The 13,993-nt window shown below is 47.0% G+C and overlaps 1 protein-coding gene across 1 annotated transcript in view; it reads left to right on the top strand.

The window, feature by feature from the left end:
* Nucleotides 1-13,993, top strand: part of PLCD3 (phospholipase C delta 3) — a 90,299-nt gene that overhangs the window by 54,820 nt on the left and 21,486 nt on the right. Inside the window, exons 6-9 of the mRNA XM_083470525.1 lie at nucleotides 4,226-4,427; nucleotides 6,737-6,881; nucleotides 10,664-10,816; nucleotides 11,977-12,096. Of these exons, the coding sequence (XP_083326651.1) occupies nucleotides 4,226-4,427; nucleotides 6,737-6,881; nucleotides 10,664-10,816; nucleotides 11,977-12,096 (620 nt within the window). The remainder of the gene's footprint in view (nucleotides 1-4,225; nucleotides 4,428-6,736; nucleotides 6,882-10,663; nucleotides 10,817-11,976; nucleotides 12,097-13,993) is intronic.

Genomic DNA, 13,993 nt, shown 5'->3' with positions numbered 1-13,993 from the left:
GGTGTTTCTATGTGCTCTGGTTTCCGTCACGGTGTCCTGTTGCTCCAGAAGCGGTTTAGTCATGCTGGCCACATGACCCGGAAAGCTGTCCGTGGACAAACGCCTGCTCCCTCGGCCTGAAAGCGAAATGAGCGCCAGAACTCCATAGTCGCATTTGACTGGACTTAACCATCCAACCTTTTTTTCTTTTACCTTTCCTTGATCACCCTTCTGCTAGGAACTGCTTCCCAGGAAACCTCTGTGATACCGCCTCTCTTCTTTAAAATCCTCCTCAAAACCCACATTTTCCCTAAAGCCTTGGTTGGAGTGGCGAATTCCTAGTCCCGACTATTATAATGGTGTGTTTGTGTTTTTATTCTGAGAGCCAGTGGGGTCCCTGGGAGACCAGGGTTCAAATCGCTGCTCAACCATGTGGTTTGCTGGGTGACCTTGGGCCACTCACAGACTCTCAGCCTAACCTACGGCACAGATTGGTTTTGGGGATTAAAAGAGTTGGGGAGAGACCCTTGCATGCCACCTTGAGCTCCTGGGGCGAGGGAAAATCTGGGATAAAAATGCAATGACTAAATAAATAAATACGACCAAACCTAAGTACATGTAACTGTAATGATGGCACGTTCTTTCTCTGCTTCCGCCAGCTTTCATCTCTCCCCTGTTACTATTTTGAGATTGCAAGCCCTTTCGGATAAGGAGTCTGGCACTCCTGTCCTTTGCAAAGCACCATGTCTAGATGGCATTATATAAATAATGACACCACACTGCCCCCGAGTCGTTGGAAAGCTATAATCTGTGTGCCGCCCCATAAAATTGAAGTCCACGGCTCGAAACTACACATTATGGGGAGTATACGTGCTGGTCACTGAAAGCAGCAGTATCTCCTTCGTCCTCTCTTCCACATACACACACAAAAGACACAATTTCATCATGCTTTTTAAAAAAAACAAAACGACAGCAACAAGCACTTCATTGATTTTTCCATATTATAATTACAGCTTAATACCTTGCAACAAAAACAGCCGGCGCAGCAATAACATCAGTCGAAAGGAACATAACAAGGCAGAGGAATGTAAAGGGGAGGGAGGGACTTATTTTTTCGGGGGGGGGGGAATAAAGAAAAAAAAATTATTTCCCCCCTGAGCCCCAAAGAGCAAAGAAGCCATGACAGCGAGCTTTGTTTTTAGCCTGGGGGCTGGGGGTCCGGGAGCTCAACTTCGCCATCGCTCCTGGAGCTTGCAGGGCTGGGGGCAGGGGAAGCCTGAGCTTCCCCCGACCCCAGCCCCCAGAACAGGCTGTTGCCCGCAAGCCTTGCGTGCCCGGCGGGAACTCCCGCCGGGCTCCCAATGCTTGCAGATAGCTTCCTGAAGCCTGGAGAGCAAGAGGGGTCAATGCGCACTGACGCCTCTCGCTCTCCAGGCTTCAGCGAAAGCCTGCATTCGCCCCATAGGACGCAGACAGATTTCCCCTTCATTTTTGGAGGGGGGAAAGTGCATCCTATAGGGCGAAAAACACGGTATACATAACAGATCACGATGCTTTTGTTTCTCTGCTGTCCTCCCCCCTCCCCCACAAAAAGCAGAGTGCAAAGTCGAGTGGGGTGGTGGAAAAGAAAGTACAATAGCATCCCATGGTATGTTTTGTTGCATTGCACATTGGTTTGTATGATTTTAGACTTAAACCATGGTTTGTACTATCATTCTAGACTTGAACCATGGTTTGTATTATCAGTCTAGACTCGAACCATGGTTTGTATTATCATTCTAGACTTGAACCATGGTTTGTACGATCGTTCTAGACTTGATCCATGGTTTGTACTATCATTCTAGGTCATAAACCGTGGATTGTATGATCATTCTAGACTTAAACCATGGTTTGCACAATCATTCTAGGTCACCAACCATTGTTTGTGAACCATTGTTTTCTTAAGCCAAGATCAAGTGGCTGGAATGAGTCCTCCTCTCTTGCCTCTTCCTTTTTCTTGCCACCAGTTGCAGAGTGTGGCATACGATGCTGTGCTGCCCACCTGGCTGCAGGTGTCCAGGGCAGAAGAAACCTCGAGTTGGCAGCAGTGGCAAGCATCTATGCGCCCACGCTTGTGCCTACTGCTACTGCCAACCTGGTGCTTCCTGTGCCCTACCTAGTCCCGGCAAGCAGCAGGACGGCTGCAGCTGGGAGGGGTAGCGTAGGGGCAGCATCTAGCCTCATGCTCCACAACTGCCCATTGCACATCAGCTTCCAACATGGAGATCCCGACTGGTAAAAAGCCAGAGTTCCCTGCTGTGTCCAAACGGCAAATCTGGCTTGATGTCAATCAACTAGCCAGAAAAATAAACCAGAGCCCAACAGAGGGACGGACCTGGAAAATAAGCCAGAGACCAACAGCAAGCTAGTGTTTCCCGCTTTGCACATAGCAGGGGGCTCTGGATCAGTGCAAGTCAGGATTTTTGCTTGACACTCAACAGCAGGAGGAGAGGAGCTTCCCTGCTTTATAAAACAAGGAATCATATTGCAAACTTGGCCTTGTGGAAGAATGAGATGCGGGGAATCTGCTTTCGATAGCTGTCACACGACCTCCGTATTGTGTACAGTGGTGCCTCGCAAGACGAAAAGAATCCGTTCTGTGATTCTCTTCGTCTAGCGGTTTTTTCGTCTTGTGAAGCAAGCCCATTGACAGATTAGCGGATTAGTGCTATTAGCGGCTTATCGGATCAGCTGATAAGCGGCTTAGCGGCTTAGAAAAAGGGGGGAGGAAAAAAAACGCAGGAACTCGCAAGACATTGTCGTCTTGCGAAGCAAGCCCATAGGAGATTCGTTTTGCGAAGCACCTCCAAAACGGAAAACTCTTTCGTCTAGCGAGTTTTCCGTCTTGCGAGGCATTCGTCTTGCGGGGCACCACTGTATTTTTGGCCTACTTTTACAATGTTTGGAGGCACCATGTATAGGCAACCTTGTCTGGTAAATATTTGTAATTTCAAGGAGTTTTGTGATCTGAAATGGTCATCTTTTCCTGCCTCTGTTTACTTCCCCTCTCTGTCTCTTGTTCTGCTCTTGGATGACTGAGAGCAGCCTTTAATGTATAATCTGGTGGAAGGAAGAAGTGATAATGCAGGGCACCTTCTGACCTTCTTTGATGTTAGACATTGTTTGGAGGAATGTGCAGTATTGGAAGAGGGGGCTAGCCAATTAATAATCTGCACTAGCTAGCTGGGCAAGGCACGTAGGCTAACAGGTCAGTTATCTATAAATCGGATGGTTTGGGGGCATAGTTCTGTGAAGCTCGTGTTCTGACTGTAGGCCGTGGGCCTGTGCCAACAAAGGCCACCTGGGCATAGCTGTCAACTTTTCCCTTTTCCTGCGAGGAATCCTATTCGGAATAAGGAAATTTCCCTTTAAAAAAGGGAAATGTTGACAGCTATGCTCCTGGGGGATGGCCTCACCACTTCTTGAGGGCTTCCCAGTGGCAGATTGAAGCGTTTGCTTGGTAATGTGTATAATACAATACGATACGATAATCTTTATTGTCATTGTCCCATATAGAACAACGTAATTGAAAAATCTACATAACACATTCAAAAACCAACAAGCCTACTATCCCAGCTATCCCAACCTGGTTAGCCCCCTAAAAACTCTGATACTCCATTTTTAAATACAATATACAGTGGTACTTCGGGTTAAGTACTTAATTCGTTCCGGAGGTCCGTACTTAACCTGAAACTGTTCTTAACCTGAAGCACCACTTTAGCTAATGGGGCCTCCTGCTGCGCCGCCAGAGCACAATTTCTGTTCTCATCCTGAAGCAAAGTTCTTAACCTGAAGCACTATTTCTGGGTTAGCGGAGTCTGTAACCTGAAGCGTATGTAACCTGAAGCGTATGTAACCCGAGGTACCACTGTACTCCCATAGAGACTCCTTATACTGCGTTTAAAACCAAAATCACATTGGGGTAGAAACTGTTTCCCAGGTGGCTAGTCCTAGTCGTTATAACCCTGTACTTTCTTCCAGAAGGCTGAATCTGAAAGAGATCATTTCCAGGGTGTGCACTAATGCTTGCTGTTTAGAATAAAACCTTTAATCTTCTCGCTTGTGTTCTGTCTTGCTTCTGAATCTCACTAACATGAACCACCTTGCATTTGGCAAGACGCGCCGTTCTTAGGAAACGAGTACACTAAAATACGCCGGATGGGTGGAGTCTGAAACTCTCTCAGCTAACCACGTCTTTGTCCCACAGCCAGGCAGCACAATCTCATGATGATGGATGGCTTCATGATGTACCTGCTGTCCTCTGCCGGAGACATCCTCAACCAGGGCCACGCAAAGATATACCAGGACATGACGCAGCCCCTGTGCCATTACTTCATCTCGTCCTCCCATAACACCTACCTGACGCAGAACCAGATTGGAGGCGCCAGTAGCACTGAGGCCTACATCAGGTAAGCAGCTTTTGTGGCCGAAGCAACAGAACAGCTGTAGCCAGAGTGAGTCCCAGTAACTGCTTTCAGATGGCAAGGGGTGCTGGTATACGATGCATACGATATCTTTATTGTCATTGTCCCATGCGGAACAATGAAATTGAAAAACTACATAAAACTACATAAAAACTACATAAAACATTCAAAAGCCCCTAAAAACTCTGAACCCCATTTTAAAATACACTATACTATAAAGACCCCTTATGCTGCATTTAGAACCAGAATTGCATTTGTGTAGAAACTGTTTCTCAGGCGGCTAGTCCTGGCCTTTATAACCCTATACCTTCTTCCAGAAGGCAGAAGCTGAAAGAGATCATTTCTGGGGTGCATACTATCCTGCGCGATCTCTGCCGCTTTCTTATGGCACCTGGAAGCATAGATTTGATCTAAGGTGGGAAGAGTGCACCCAATTATTCTCTCTGCAGTCTTTACAACCCTGGATAGCATTGTTTTTTCCCTGGCTGTGCAGCTCCCAAACCACACACAGAGACCATAAGTTAATACGCTCTCCACAGTGCAATGGTAAAATGCCATCAACAGGTCCTTTGAGAGATTGTTTTTCCGGAGGATTCTCAGAAAATATAACCTAATAAAATATAATGGGGATAGGTAAAGGATCCCAGCAAATAATGGTAGGTCCATGGCCATTGGCTGCAACATTTTGGCCAGGGCATGCTGGGAGGCAGTGGGTGAGCTGGAGCGGGGAGAGGAATCTACCGTATTTTTCGCCCTATAGGGCGCACCGGCCCATAGGGCGCACCTAGTTTGGGGGGGGGGAATAAAGAAGAAAAAAAATATTTGCCCCCCGGGTGTGGGGCTGGGGCGGGGGAAGCATGAGCTTCCCCCGACCCCAGCCCTCAGAACAGGCTGCTATCCGCAAGCCTTGGGAACCTGGCGGGAACTCCTGCCAGGCTCTCCAGGCTTGCGGATACCTGTCCGAAGCCTGGGGCGCGCTCCGCTGCGCTCCCCTGGTTTCGGGCCTCAGGCTGCTGTCCGCAAGCCTTGGGAGCCCAGCGGGAACTCCCGCGAGTTCCCAAGGCTTGCGGCTAGCTTCCTGAAGCCTGGAGAGCGAGAGGGGTCGGTGCGCACTGACCCCTCTCGCTCTCCAGGCTTCAGCGAAAGCCTGCATTCGCCCCATAGGACGCACACACATTTCCCCTTCATTTTTGGAGGAGGAAAAGTGCGTCCTATAGGGTGAAAGATACGGTAATTGGTTGGTTGGTGGGGCTGCTTTGAACAGGCAAGGGGGGGGAGGAGGCCACATGCCAAGACAGGATTACTGAAGGACAACCAGGTACCTGGAGAGAGAACGACGCATTTTGCTTTCCTCGGCTCAGGTGATTCCGTTAATTATGTGGCCCATCATCCCCGAAGGAGCCCTGCGGAACAATGTGTGGGAAATTGAGCCGTCCCTTGGGTGGGAAGGCACAACCTGTTTTCACCTTGAAGTTAGTGGATCATACTGTGTAAAGTTTGTTTGAAGAGTGCCAGCTAGCACAACACTTGCCTGGCTCCCTATGAGGGGCCGGAGGACTTGAACTCGGCTCTCAGGCAGCAAGACCCGGGCTGCTGTACACCTTGCAGAACTGAGCAACGTCTTGTGCTAAATAGTAACACAGACTCTTCCTTTTCCCTCCTTGCGCTTCCCGATGTGTGATTGCATCTCCTACCTGTAAAATAACAACAACAACAACAACAACAACAATAATAATTTATTATTATTTATACCCAGCCCATCTGGCTGAGTTTCCCCTGCCACTCTGGGCGGCTCCCAATCAAGTGTTAAAAACAGCACAGCATTAAATATTAAAAACTTCCCTAAACAGGGCTGCCTTCAGATGTCTTTTAAAGATAGGATAGCTGCTTATTTCCTTCACATCTGAAGGGAGGGCATTCCACAGGGCGGGCGTCACTACCGAGAAGGCCCTCTGCCTGGTTCCCTGTAACCTCACTTCTCGCAATGAGGGAACCGCCAGAAGGCCCTCGGTGCTGGATCTCAGTGTCCGGGCTGAACGACCCTTGGCCCTTGTTGGCCTGAACCGGAACTTGACCCCTTGGCCTATATTGGTCCACGGTCCATCTCTGAAGTTGGGCAAGGCGTCACAATCCTCCCTGCCTCTCTAAGTCTGATAAAATCCTAGATGCTAATTGCATCTCATGCCTCACGTTCTTCCCTGCCCTTTGGATGACCTGTGCTCGCCTGACAGCTCCTTGACTGGCAGAGGGCTGAAGAGTCCATCATCACCTCACCCCATTTCTGTCTTTGGCAGGGCTTTGATGAAGGGGTGTCGCTGTGTGGAGCTTGACTGCTGGGAGGGCTCCAACGGGGAGCCCATCATCTACCACGGCCACACTCTGACCTCCAAGATCCTCTTCCGGGATGTGATTGAAAGCATCCGGGACCATGCATTCAAGGTATGAATGAATAAATGAATTTATTAATACGGTCACAGACCAGCGTCAACACACGCAATATCACAGATCAGAAATACAAAGGACAATATGAATATAACAAGGATTTAAATATAAAAAATTAAAATTAATTATTAGCGTGCCCTCTGTAATTAACATTTAGGGGTTTGGTCATTATGGGATACCACTTGCTTCCTGCGATTAATTGCAGACACACAGAATTTGGCTACATTTCATGTAGTCTTGGGATTCTTGTCCTCTAGCAGTAGTTTTAAACTATGGTGTTCCGATTCTTTCCTGGACTTTTGCAAAACAGGTGTAATAAAAGTCAAACGTATATCCTCATAAAGACGACAACGTAATAGTACATGTGAAGCAGTTTCAACTTCCAACGAGCCACAAGGGCAGAACCGTGCTGTGTATGGTTTACCCTCAAATCTGCCCTGCATTCAAAGTAGACTAAACCACAGTTTTCAGAAATGCGGGTAGCAAGAAGATTGATCGATTGATTTCAGTTCTTAAGGATCCTCAGAAGGGGGAAGGAGCTGCGTTTGATGTTCTGAGGCCCAAACATTTCTCTCTGAAGCTTTTTTCGCTGCCCAACCACTTAGTCACTTAGCTGCATCATGATTCATGAGCAAATTTAATTGCTGGAAACGATTGTGCAAGCTTCCTTTTTCAAAGGCGGAGCATGCAAAGGTTGCAGCGGGTACAATTCTAGACAATTCCAGACGATTGTGTCCAGCTTGCATTTTTTTTAAAAAAGTTTTTTACTCAAAGTAGTTAAGCCTTTTTAAAAAAACCCGTTGGATTAAGCATTAAAAAACAACAACTGTTGCTTTTTTAGGTGGGGGTACCTTCTGTTGCATGTGTGCAAATATTGATAAGGCATTTCAATGCCACAATGGGGTCGCCAACAAGGCGCTGTTCAGATATGCTGTTAGATTGCAGCTCGCATCATCTCTCACCATTGGTCATAACTGGCTGGGGCTGGTGGGGGTTGGGAGTCCCATTAACATGCAGAAGGCACCAGGTGACTGCCTCTTATCTAGGCAACGTGGCCTTCACCTTCACAATACGTGAAACACAAAGACTGATTTAATAGCCTCATACACAGAACACAGGGACGCAGGTGGGTTAAACCACAGAGCCTAGGACTTGCCGATCAGAAGGTTGGTGGTTCGAATCCCTGTGACCGGTGAGCTCCTGTTCCTTGGTCCCTGCTCCTGCCAACCTAGCAGTTCAAAAACACATCAAAGTGCAAGTATATAAATAGGTACCGCTCTGGTGGGAAGATAAACGGCATTTCCGTGCGCTGCTCTGGTTCGCCAGAAGCGGCTTAGTCATGCTGGCCACATGACCCGGAAGCTGTACGCCGGCCCCCTTGGGCAGTAAAGCGAGAGGAGCGCCGCAACCCCAGAGTCGTAAGTGACTGGACCTAATGGTCAGGGGTCCCTTTACCTTACACGGAACACTGGTTTGCATGTAATGCCAAGCCAAACCATGGTTTAGTGTGATTGAGCAAATGCGTGGGCTCCTAGAGATAATAGCTCATATGGAATGGGGATGTGTTTATGGATGTAATCAGGCTGAGGCTATCAAACACAATTTGTTGACCTGCCCTTTATATACGGTGGACAGCGAAATTTTTTTCATCCCCTATTCTTTATTGGTTCTCGGATCAATCCTCTCCCCCCCCCCCTCCAGGAAGTGATAGCAGAACGCTAAGCTGCTAAATATCTACAAATTACAATTCTGGTAGACAATTTTGCTCTGGCAGCTAACAAGCTTCGCTCCAGTTATGTCAGTGCACTGTAACTTTAAAATTTTGTGCTGCAAATTTTAATGCTGTAGACGTGTGCAGACTTACGTTGTGCGATTTTAGGGGAATGCCTTGCTTTTTGCCCTCTGCTGTTCATTGTGAAGGCCTTTGGCTATATACAATAAACTGTATTGATTGATTCGAATGAAGATGGCCCCTGCCGGGCTTCTCGTGTGGTCCTGCTGCACTGCCCAGTGCTGACCCATCATTTATTTTAGGATTACGTCCAAACCCTGGCTTGTGGTTTATCTCCCCCAACCAACCATGAGCAGCAAAACTGAGAGCAAACCTTGGTTACAGCTCAGTGTAATGGTAAACCAAACCATGGCTTAGCCCTGGGTATTATGGAGGAAGTAGAATTGGGAGAAGGATGTTGTTGCTGTGACCTTTGCTCTGGGAATACACCTATTTGCTTGTTTGCAATAAACCTTTAGTGTCATGTGCGAGCTGGGCTGATGTCGCAACTCACATTACGCATGCCACCGTGTTATGAAAAGACTCTTTTCCATTATACAAAATGTTCCCCTGCTCCCTTAATAGTACATGAGGAAGACCAGATTAATGAAGGCTGATAGTTACTCCATGCTTTTGGAATCTGGGCCAAATACTACCTGGCTGGGTGGGGTTTTCTGAGGAACTGCTTTTGCAATCTTTAATTTGGCAAGAAAGAGACACAACAGGTTTGGGTTTGAGGCTGACTTGAAAACATGGCTAACAGGAACCTGACTGGGAGAAGCCAGATATTTACGTAGATTCTCGGAGCGCCAAACGGATGTTGTTTTGGGAGTAGCCCTGCCAGCTGCATTCTTGCTTTCCATCCAATTCAGCATAACCCTGAACATCTGCCTCTGGAACGTCCTGCTACTCCAGAAAAAGGTGTGAAGTAATATTGGCATCCTTTGGTGCTCTTCTCCCACTTATTGGTGGAGTTGCAAGAAACAGGAGGAGAACCTGTCCTTGTGCTGAAAGATGGCGCTTGCAACTGATTGTGCCTATCTGTTTACAGGAACCAGAAAGCATGTTCACCGTATCATTAAAAAAAAACCCCGACCATCACATTTCTGTGAATTCTAGATTGGCACAAATGCTAGCCTGAATTCTGGTTGCTGGGGGATAATAGCCAGAGAGGGCTACTTGCCATTGTGTCCCACTTGTGGCCTCTTCTTCTTCTTCTTCTTCTTCTTCTTCTTCTTCTTCTTCTTCTTCGCCTCCTCCTCCTCCTCCTCCTCCTCTTCTTATCATTTGTACACCACCCATCTGACTGGGTTGCCCCAGCCACTCTGGGCAGCTTCCAACATATATAAAAACATAGTACAATCATACCTTGGTTCTTGAACGCCTTGGTACTTGTACGTTTTGGCTCCCGAACACCAAAAACACAGACATGTTCCAGTTTTTGAACGTTTTTTGGAAGCTGAACGTTCAGCACGACTTCTGCGGCTTGGAGCTAGCTGCAGCCAATCAGAAGCCATGCCTTGGTTTCTGAATGGTTCTGGGAGTCAAACGGACTCCCGGAACGGATTAAGTTCGACAGCCAAGGTACCGCTGCAAAACTATACATATTAAAAGGCTTCCTTCTACAAGGCTGCCTTCAGATGTCTCCTAAAAGTTATATAGTTACTCATCTCCGTGACATCTGATGGGAGGGCGTTCCACAGGGTTTGTGCCACTACTGAGAATTAAAGCTAACCATCTAATGCAATTAGGAAAGCATAACATGAGTAGAAAAAAAAAGAAATTCATTCTAACACATGAAAAGCTAGGATGAAACAGTTCCTAAAATGTTTTGAGGTTGCAAATGGACACAAAATTTCATGCAAGCCAGAGTAAAATGCTTAGTGGTGTGTGTGTGTGTGTGTGTGTGTGTGTTTATTTAAAAAAGAAAAAAAAGTAATCATTTGAAGGGTTGGGGAAAGAATCTTGGAGGTGGCAGATGCCTTCTGACTCCATCTTGTCTCCTCAGCATTCTTCCTATCCTGTGATTCTCTCTCTGGAAAACCACTGTGGGCCGGAACAGCAGTCCAAGATGGCGCGCCACATGAAGGCTATTTTAGGGAACATGCTTGTGACCCAACCACTGGATGGAGACACGCCCAAACAGCTCCCATCACCAGAGGTAACACCATTTAGGGCAAGGGTGGGGAATCTTTGACCCTCCAGACTTGGTTGGACTACGACTCCCATCAGCCTCGGCCATTTGGCTATGCTTGACTGGGGTTGGTGGCAGTTGTAGTTCCAAAACTTCTGGATGGCCAAAAGATCTTCCTTCTTGATTTACTTCTAGCGTCGTATTAGGTTATGTGCCTCATATCACCTGTGATACAGTCAGGCTGGGAATTTTGCTGAGGAGAAAACCAAAGTCAACGACTTGACAAATAGATTACCTGTTCCAGCTTTAAGAAACTTTGCTTTCAACAACAACAAAAGCCAAGATGAATTTTGGTACCCAATGCCAGATGTTTGCACTTGTGCAGTACTGATATCCAAAAAGATTATGTGGAGGGAAATGGCAGCCTAATGGACTTTGGGTAGCTGAGTTATTGCAATATTTTCTTCATCCAGCTTCCTTCTTAGTCCTAGTGAGGTAATTAGTTCTTGCAAGGGATGTAGGGTTTTAACACCTAACAGGTGTAAACAAGACACTTTATGGCCAGGACTATCAGACGTCCGATTCACATTTGCACCCCACAAAAATATTCATTGAATTTTGCAGGAGCAAAGTGAGACTGCTGGCACCTTTTTGATTCAGATTGCATTTAAAGGCCAAGCTGCGTAGTTTGCGCTTTGCAAAACAGCACATGAATTGAAACACAGCCATCCTTCAAAATCTACAGTTCTTCACATTCTGCAATAGTGCATTTTTCAGCCAAGTAAGGTGTACAACAATGCATATACTGGAGCAAAGTGTGCATTAAAATGCATATAATGGAGGAAATTGCATACAAAAAAATCATTATATTAGGGAAAGTGATTCTGAAAAAAATGCATGTATTAGGAAAAATTGAATACCAACTTGCTGAATACCAGTTGGGAGAGACGCTCGCTGATGAATTTTCATTAGCATTGTTTTTTAAAAAATGCAAACGGATGTAGATAACTGAATTTAAAAATGGAAAAATGGGAGAAACCCAAGCCAAAAGATTCGCCCAATTCTATTCGGGCCCTGGGCAAATTCTGGAGCCCTGACGCCTCCGCTAATTGGGTTATTACAATTTCACGTGCAAGGTTTCGTTAGAGAATTAAGCTGTTTAAACTCCACTCCTTCAAACCCCACAGCAGTTAAAGTGGAAGATATTGGTGAAGGCAAAGAAGTTGACAGAGGACAAGGGTGATCCCGAAAAAATGAGCTACATCACAAATCCTGAGGAAGAAATGCAGGAGGAAGAGGAAGATAAGGTGAGGACACAGCAGAGATTAGACCCCTTCCCCTAAGAGAGAGAAAAATTACATGGATAAGCTGTCTCATTAATAGCAAACTATTGGCTGAGTGCTGGCAGACATAGCCAAAGCTACTGAGAAGATAGATGGAGGGATCAGCAAGCTTGGGGGAGCCCAGAAAGTTTATAGGTGCTCAAAAAGTGTTCAGGGGAAAACCCTAAAGGGGCAAACCTCCCTAAGTTGAATATGCTAACTGACCATGGAATATCAAGATGTGATGATGTCCACTAGCATCTTATGGCTTTTATAGGGGATTAGATTTTAAAGAGGATTAGTGTCAGGGACACGAGTGGCGCTGTGGGTTAAACCACAGAGCCTAGGGCTTGCCGATCGGAAGGTGGGCGGTTTGAATCCCCGTGATGGGGTGAGCTCTCGTTGCTCGGTCGCTGCTCCTGCCAACCTAGCAGTTCAAAAGTACGTCAAAGTGCTAGATAAATAGGTACCGCTCCGGCGGGAAGGTAAACGGCGTTTCCATGCGCTGCTCTGGTTCTCCAGAAGTGGCTTAGTCATGCTGGCCACATGACCCGGAAGCTGTACGCTGGCTCCCTCGGCCAATAAAGCAACCCCAGAGCCATCCACGACTGGACCTAACGGTCAGGGGTCCCTTTACCTTTACCTAGTGTTAGGGACCGTGCTGAGTAAGTAAGTAAGTGCATTTTTATTTATACCCCACCCTCCCCGGCCAAGATCGGGTTCAGGGCGGCTAACATCACATATCAAATACATTAAAACACAATCAAACAATTAATTAAAATACAGCTTAAAAATTAGAATCAGAATAAAATTAAATGATTGCCCATTTAATCATTCATTTAATCATTTAATCCCTACAATCATAGGGATTGGGAACCTCATGTATTCATCAAGGCCAGCTGTACATGTTGGTCCCACATGAGCCGATATAAGGGCCAAAGAGGTAACTTACAGGGTCCCATAGAGTGGGGACAAACTGGGCCCAGACCAAAGGCCAGGTGGAACAACTCCGTCTTGCAGGCCCTGCGGAAGGATGTCAAGTCCTGCAAGGCCCTGGTCTCCTGTGATAGTGTTCCACCAGGCTGGGGCCAAAGCCGGAAAGGCCCTGGACCTGGCTGAGGCCAGTTTAACCTCCTTGAGGCCCAGGACCTCCAAGATATTATTATTTTCGGACTGTAAGTTCCTCCGCGGGGCATACCAGGAGAGGTGGTCCTGTAGGTATGAGGGTCCTAGGCTGCATAGGGCTTTAAAGGTTAAAACCAGCTCCTTAAACCTGACTCTGTACTCCACCGGGAGCCAGTGCAGCTGAGGAGCTTCACTCAGGAAGAATGGTGGGAGCCACCCCCACTCCCGATCCTGACCCTGAATCTTCCCAGGTGCAGGAGGACAGCATAGATTTGGAAGAGCGGTTTGCAGAGGGGCATTGTTCAGAAGGCAGAAGCTGGGAAATACTGGATGGGGAATAGCTAGGAGAAGAAACACTGGAAGAGAGAGAGGGTTAAGAGATTCATAGTCTCTGGACAGCATTCAAACCCCTTCTCCAAAGTCACAGAGAGCCCAGAAGGTGTCAGAATAGAAAGTCCAGGGGGTACAAGCTCAGATCACAAGACGTAGGAGTGACGTAGATTAATAGGGACGGAGGGGAGAGTATCCCTTAATTGGGAGCACCGCCATTTCTAGGAGATGTGTTCTTTGTTCTCTCATTGTGATTATTAAAGATTCTAACTGGTAAGGCGTTTCTTTATCTACTGCCACGAGGGGAGGAAACCAATTCCCCAAAGCCTGACAGTTAGACAGGTTCACACAGGATAAATCTGTGAGTGGCCACCAGTAATGATCATGAATCACAGAACTGTTGAGTTGGAAGGGACCCCATGGGTCA

Source organism: Podarcis liolepis (genome assembly GCF_965112155.1).
Source record: "Podarcis liolepis genome assembly, chromosome: 13".
Lineage (NCBI taxonomy): Eukaryota > Metazoa > Chordata > Lepidosauria > Squamata > Lacertidae > Podarcis > Podarcis liolepis.
Note: the sequence above shows the minus strand (reverse complement) of the source record. Positions and strands in the feature narration are given on the sequence as shown.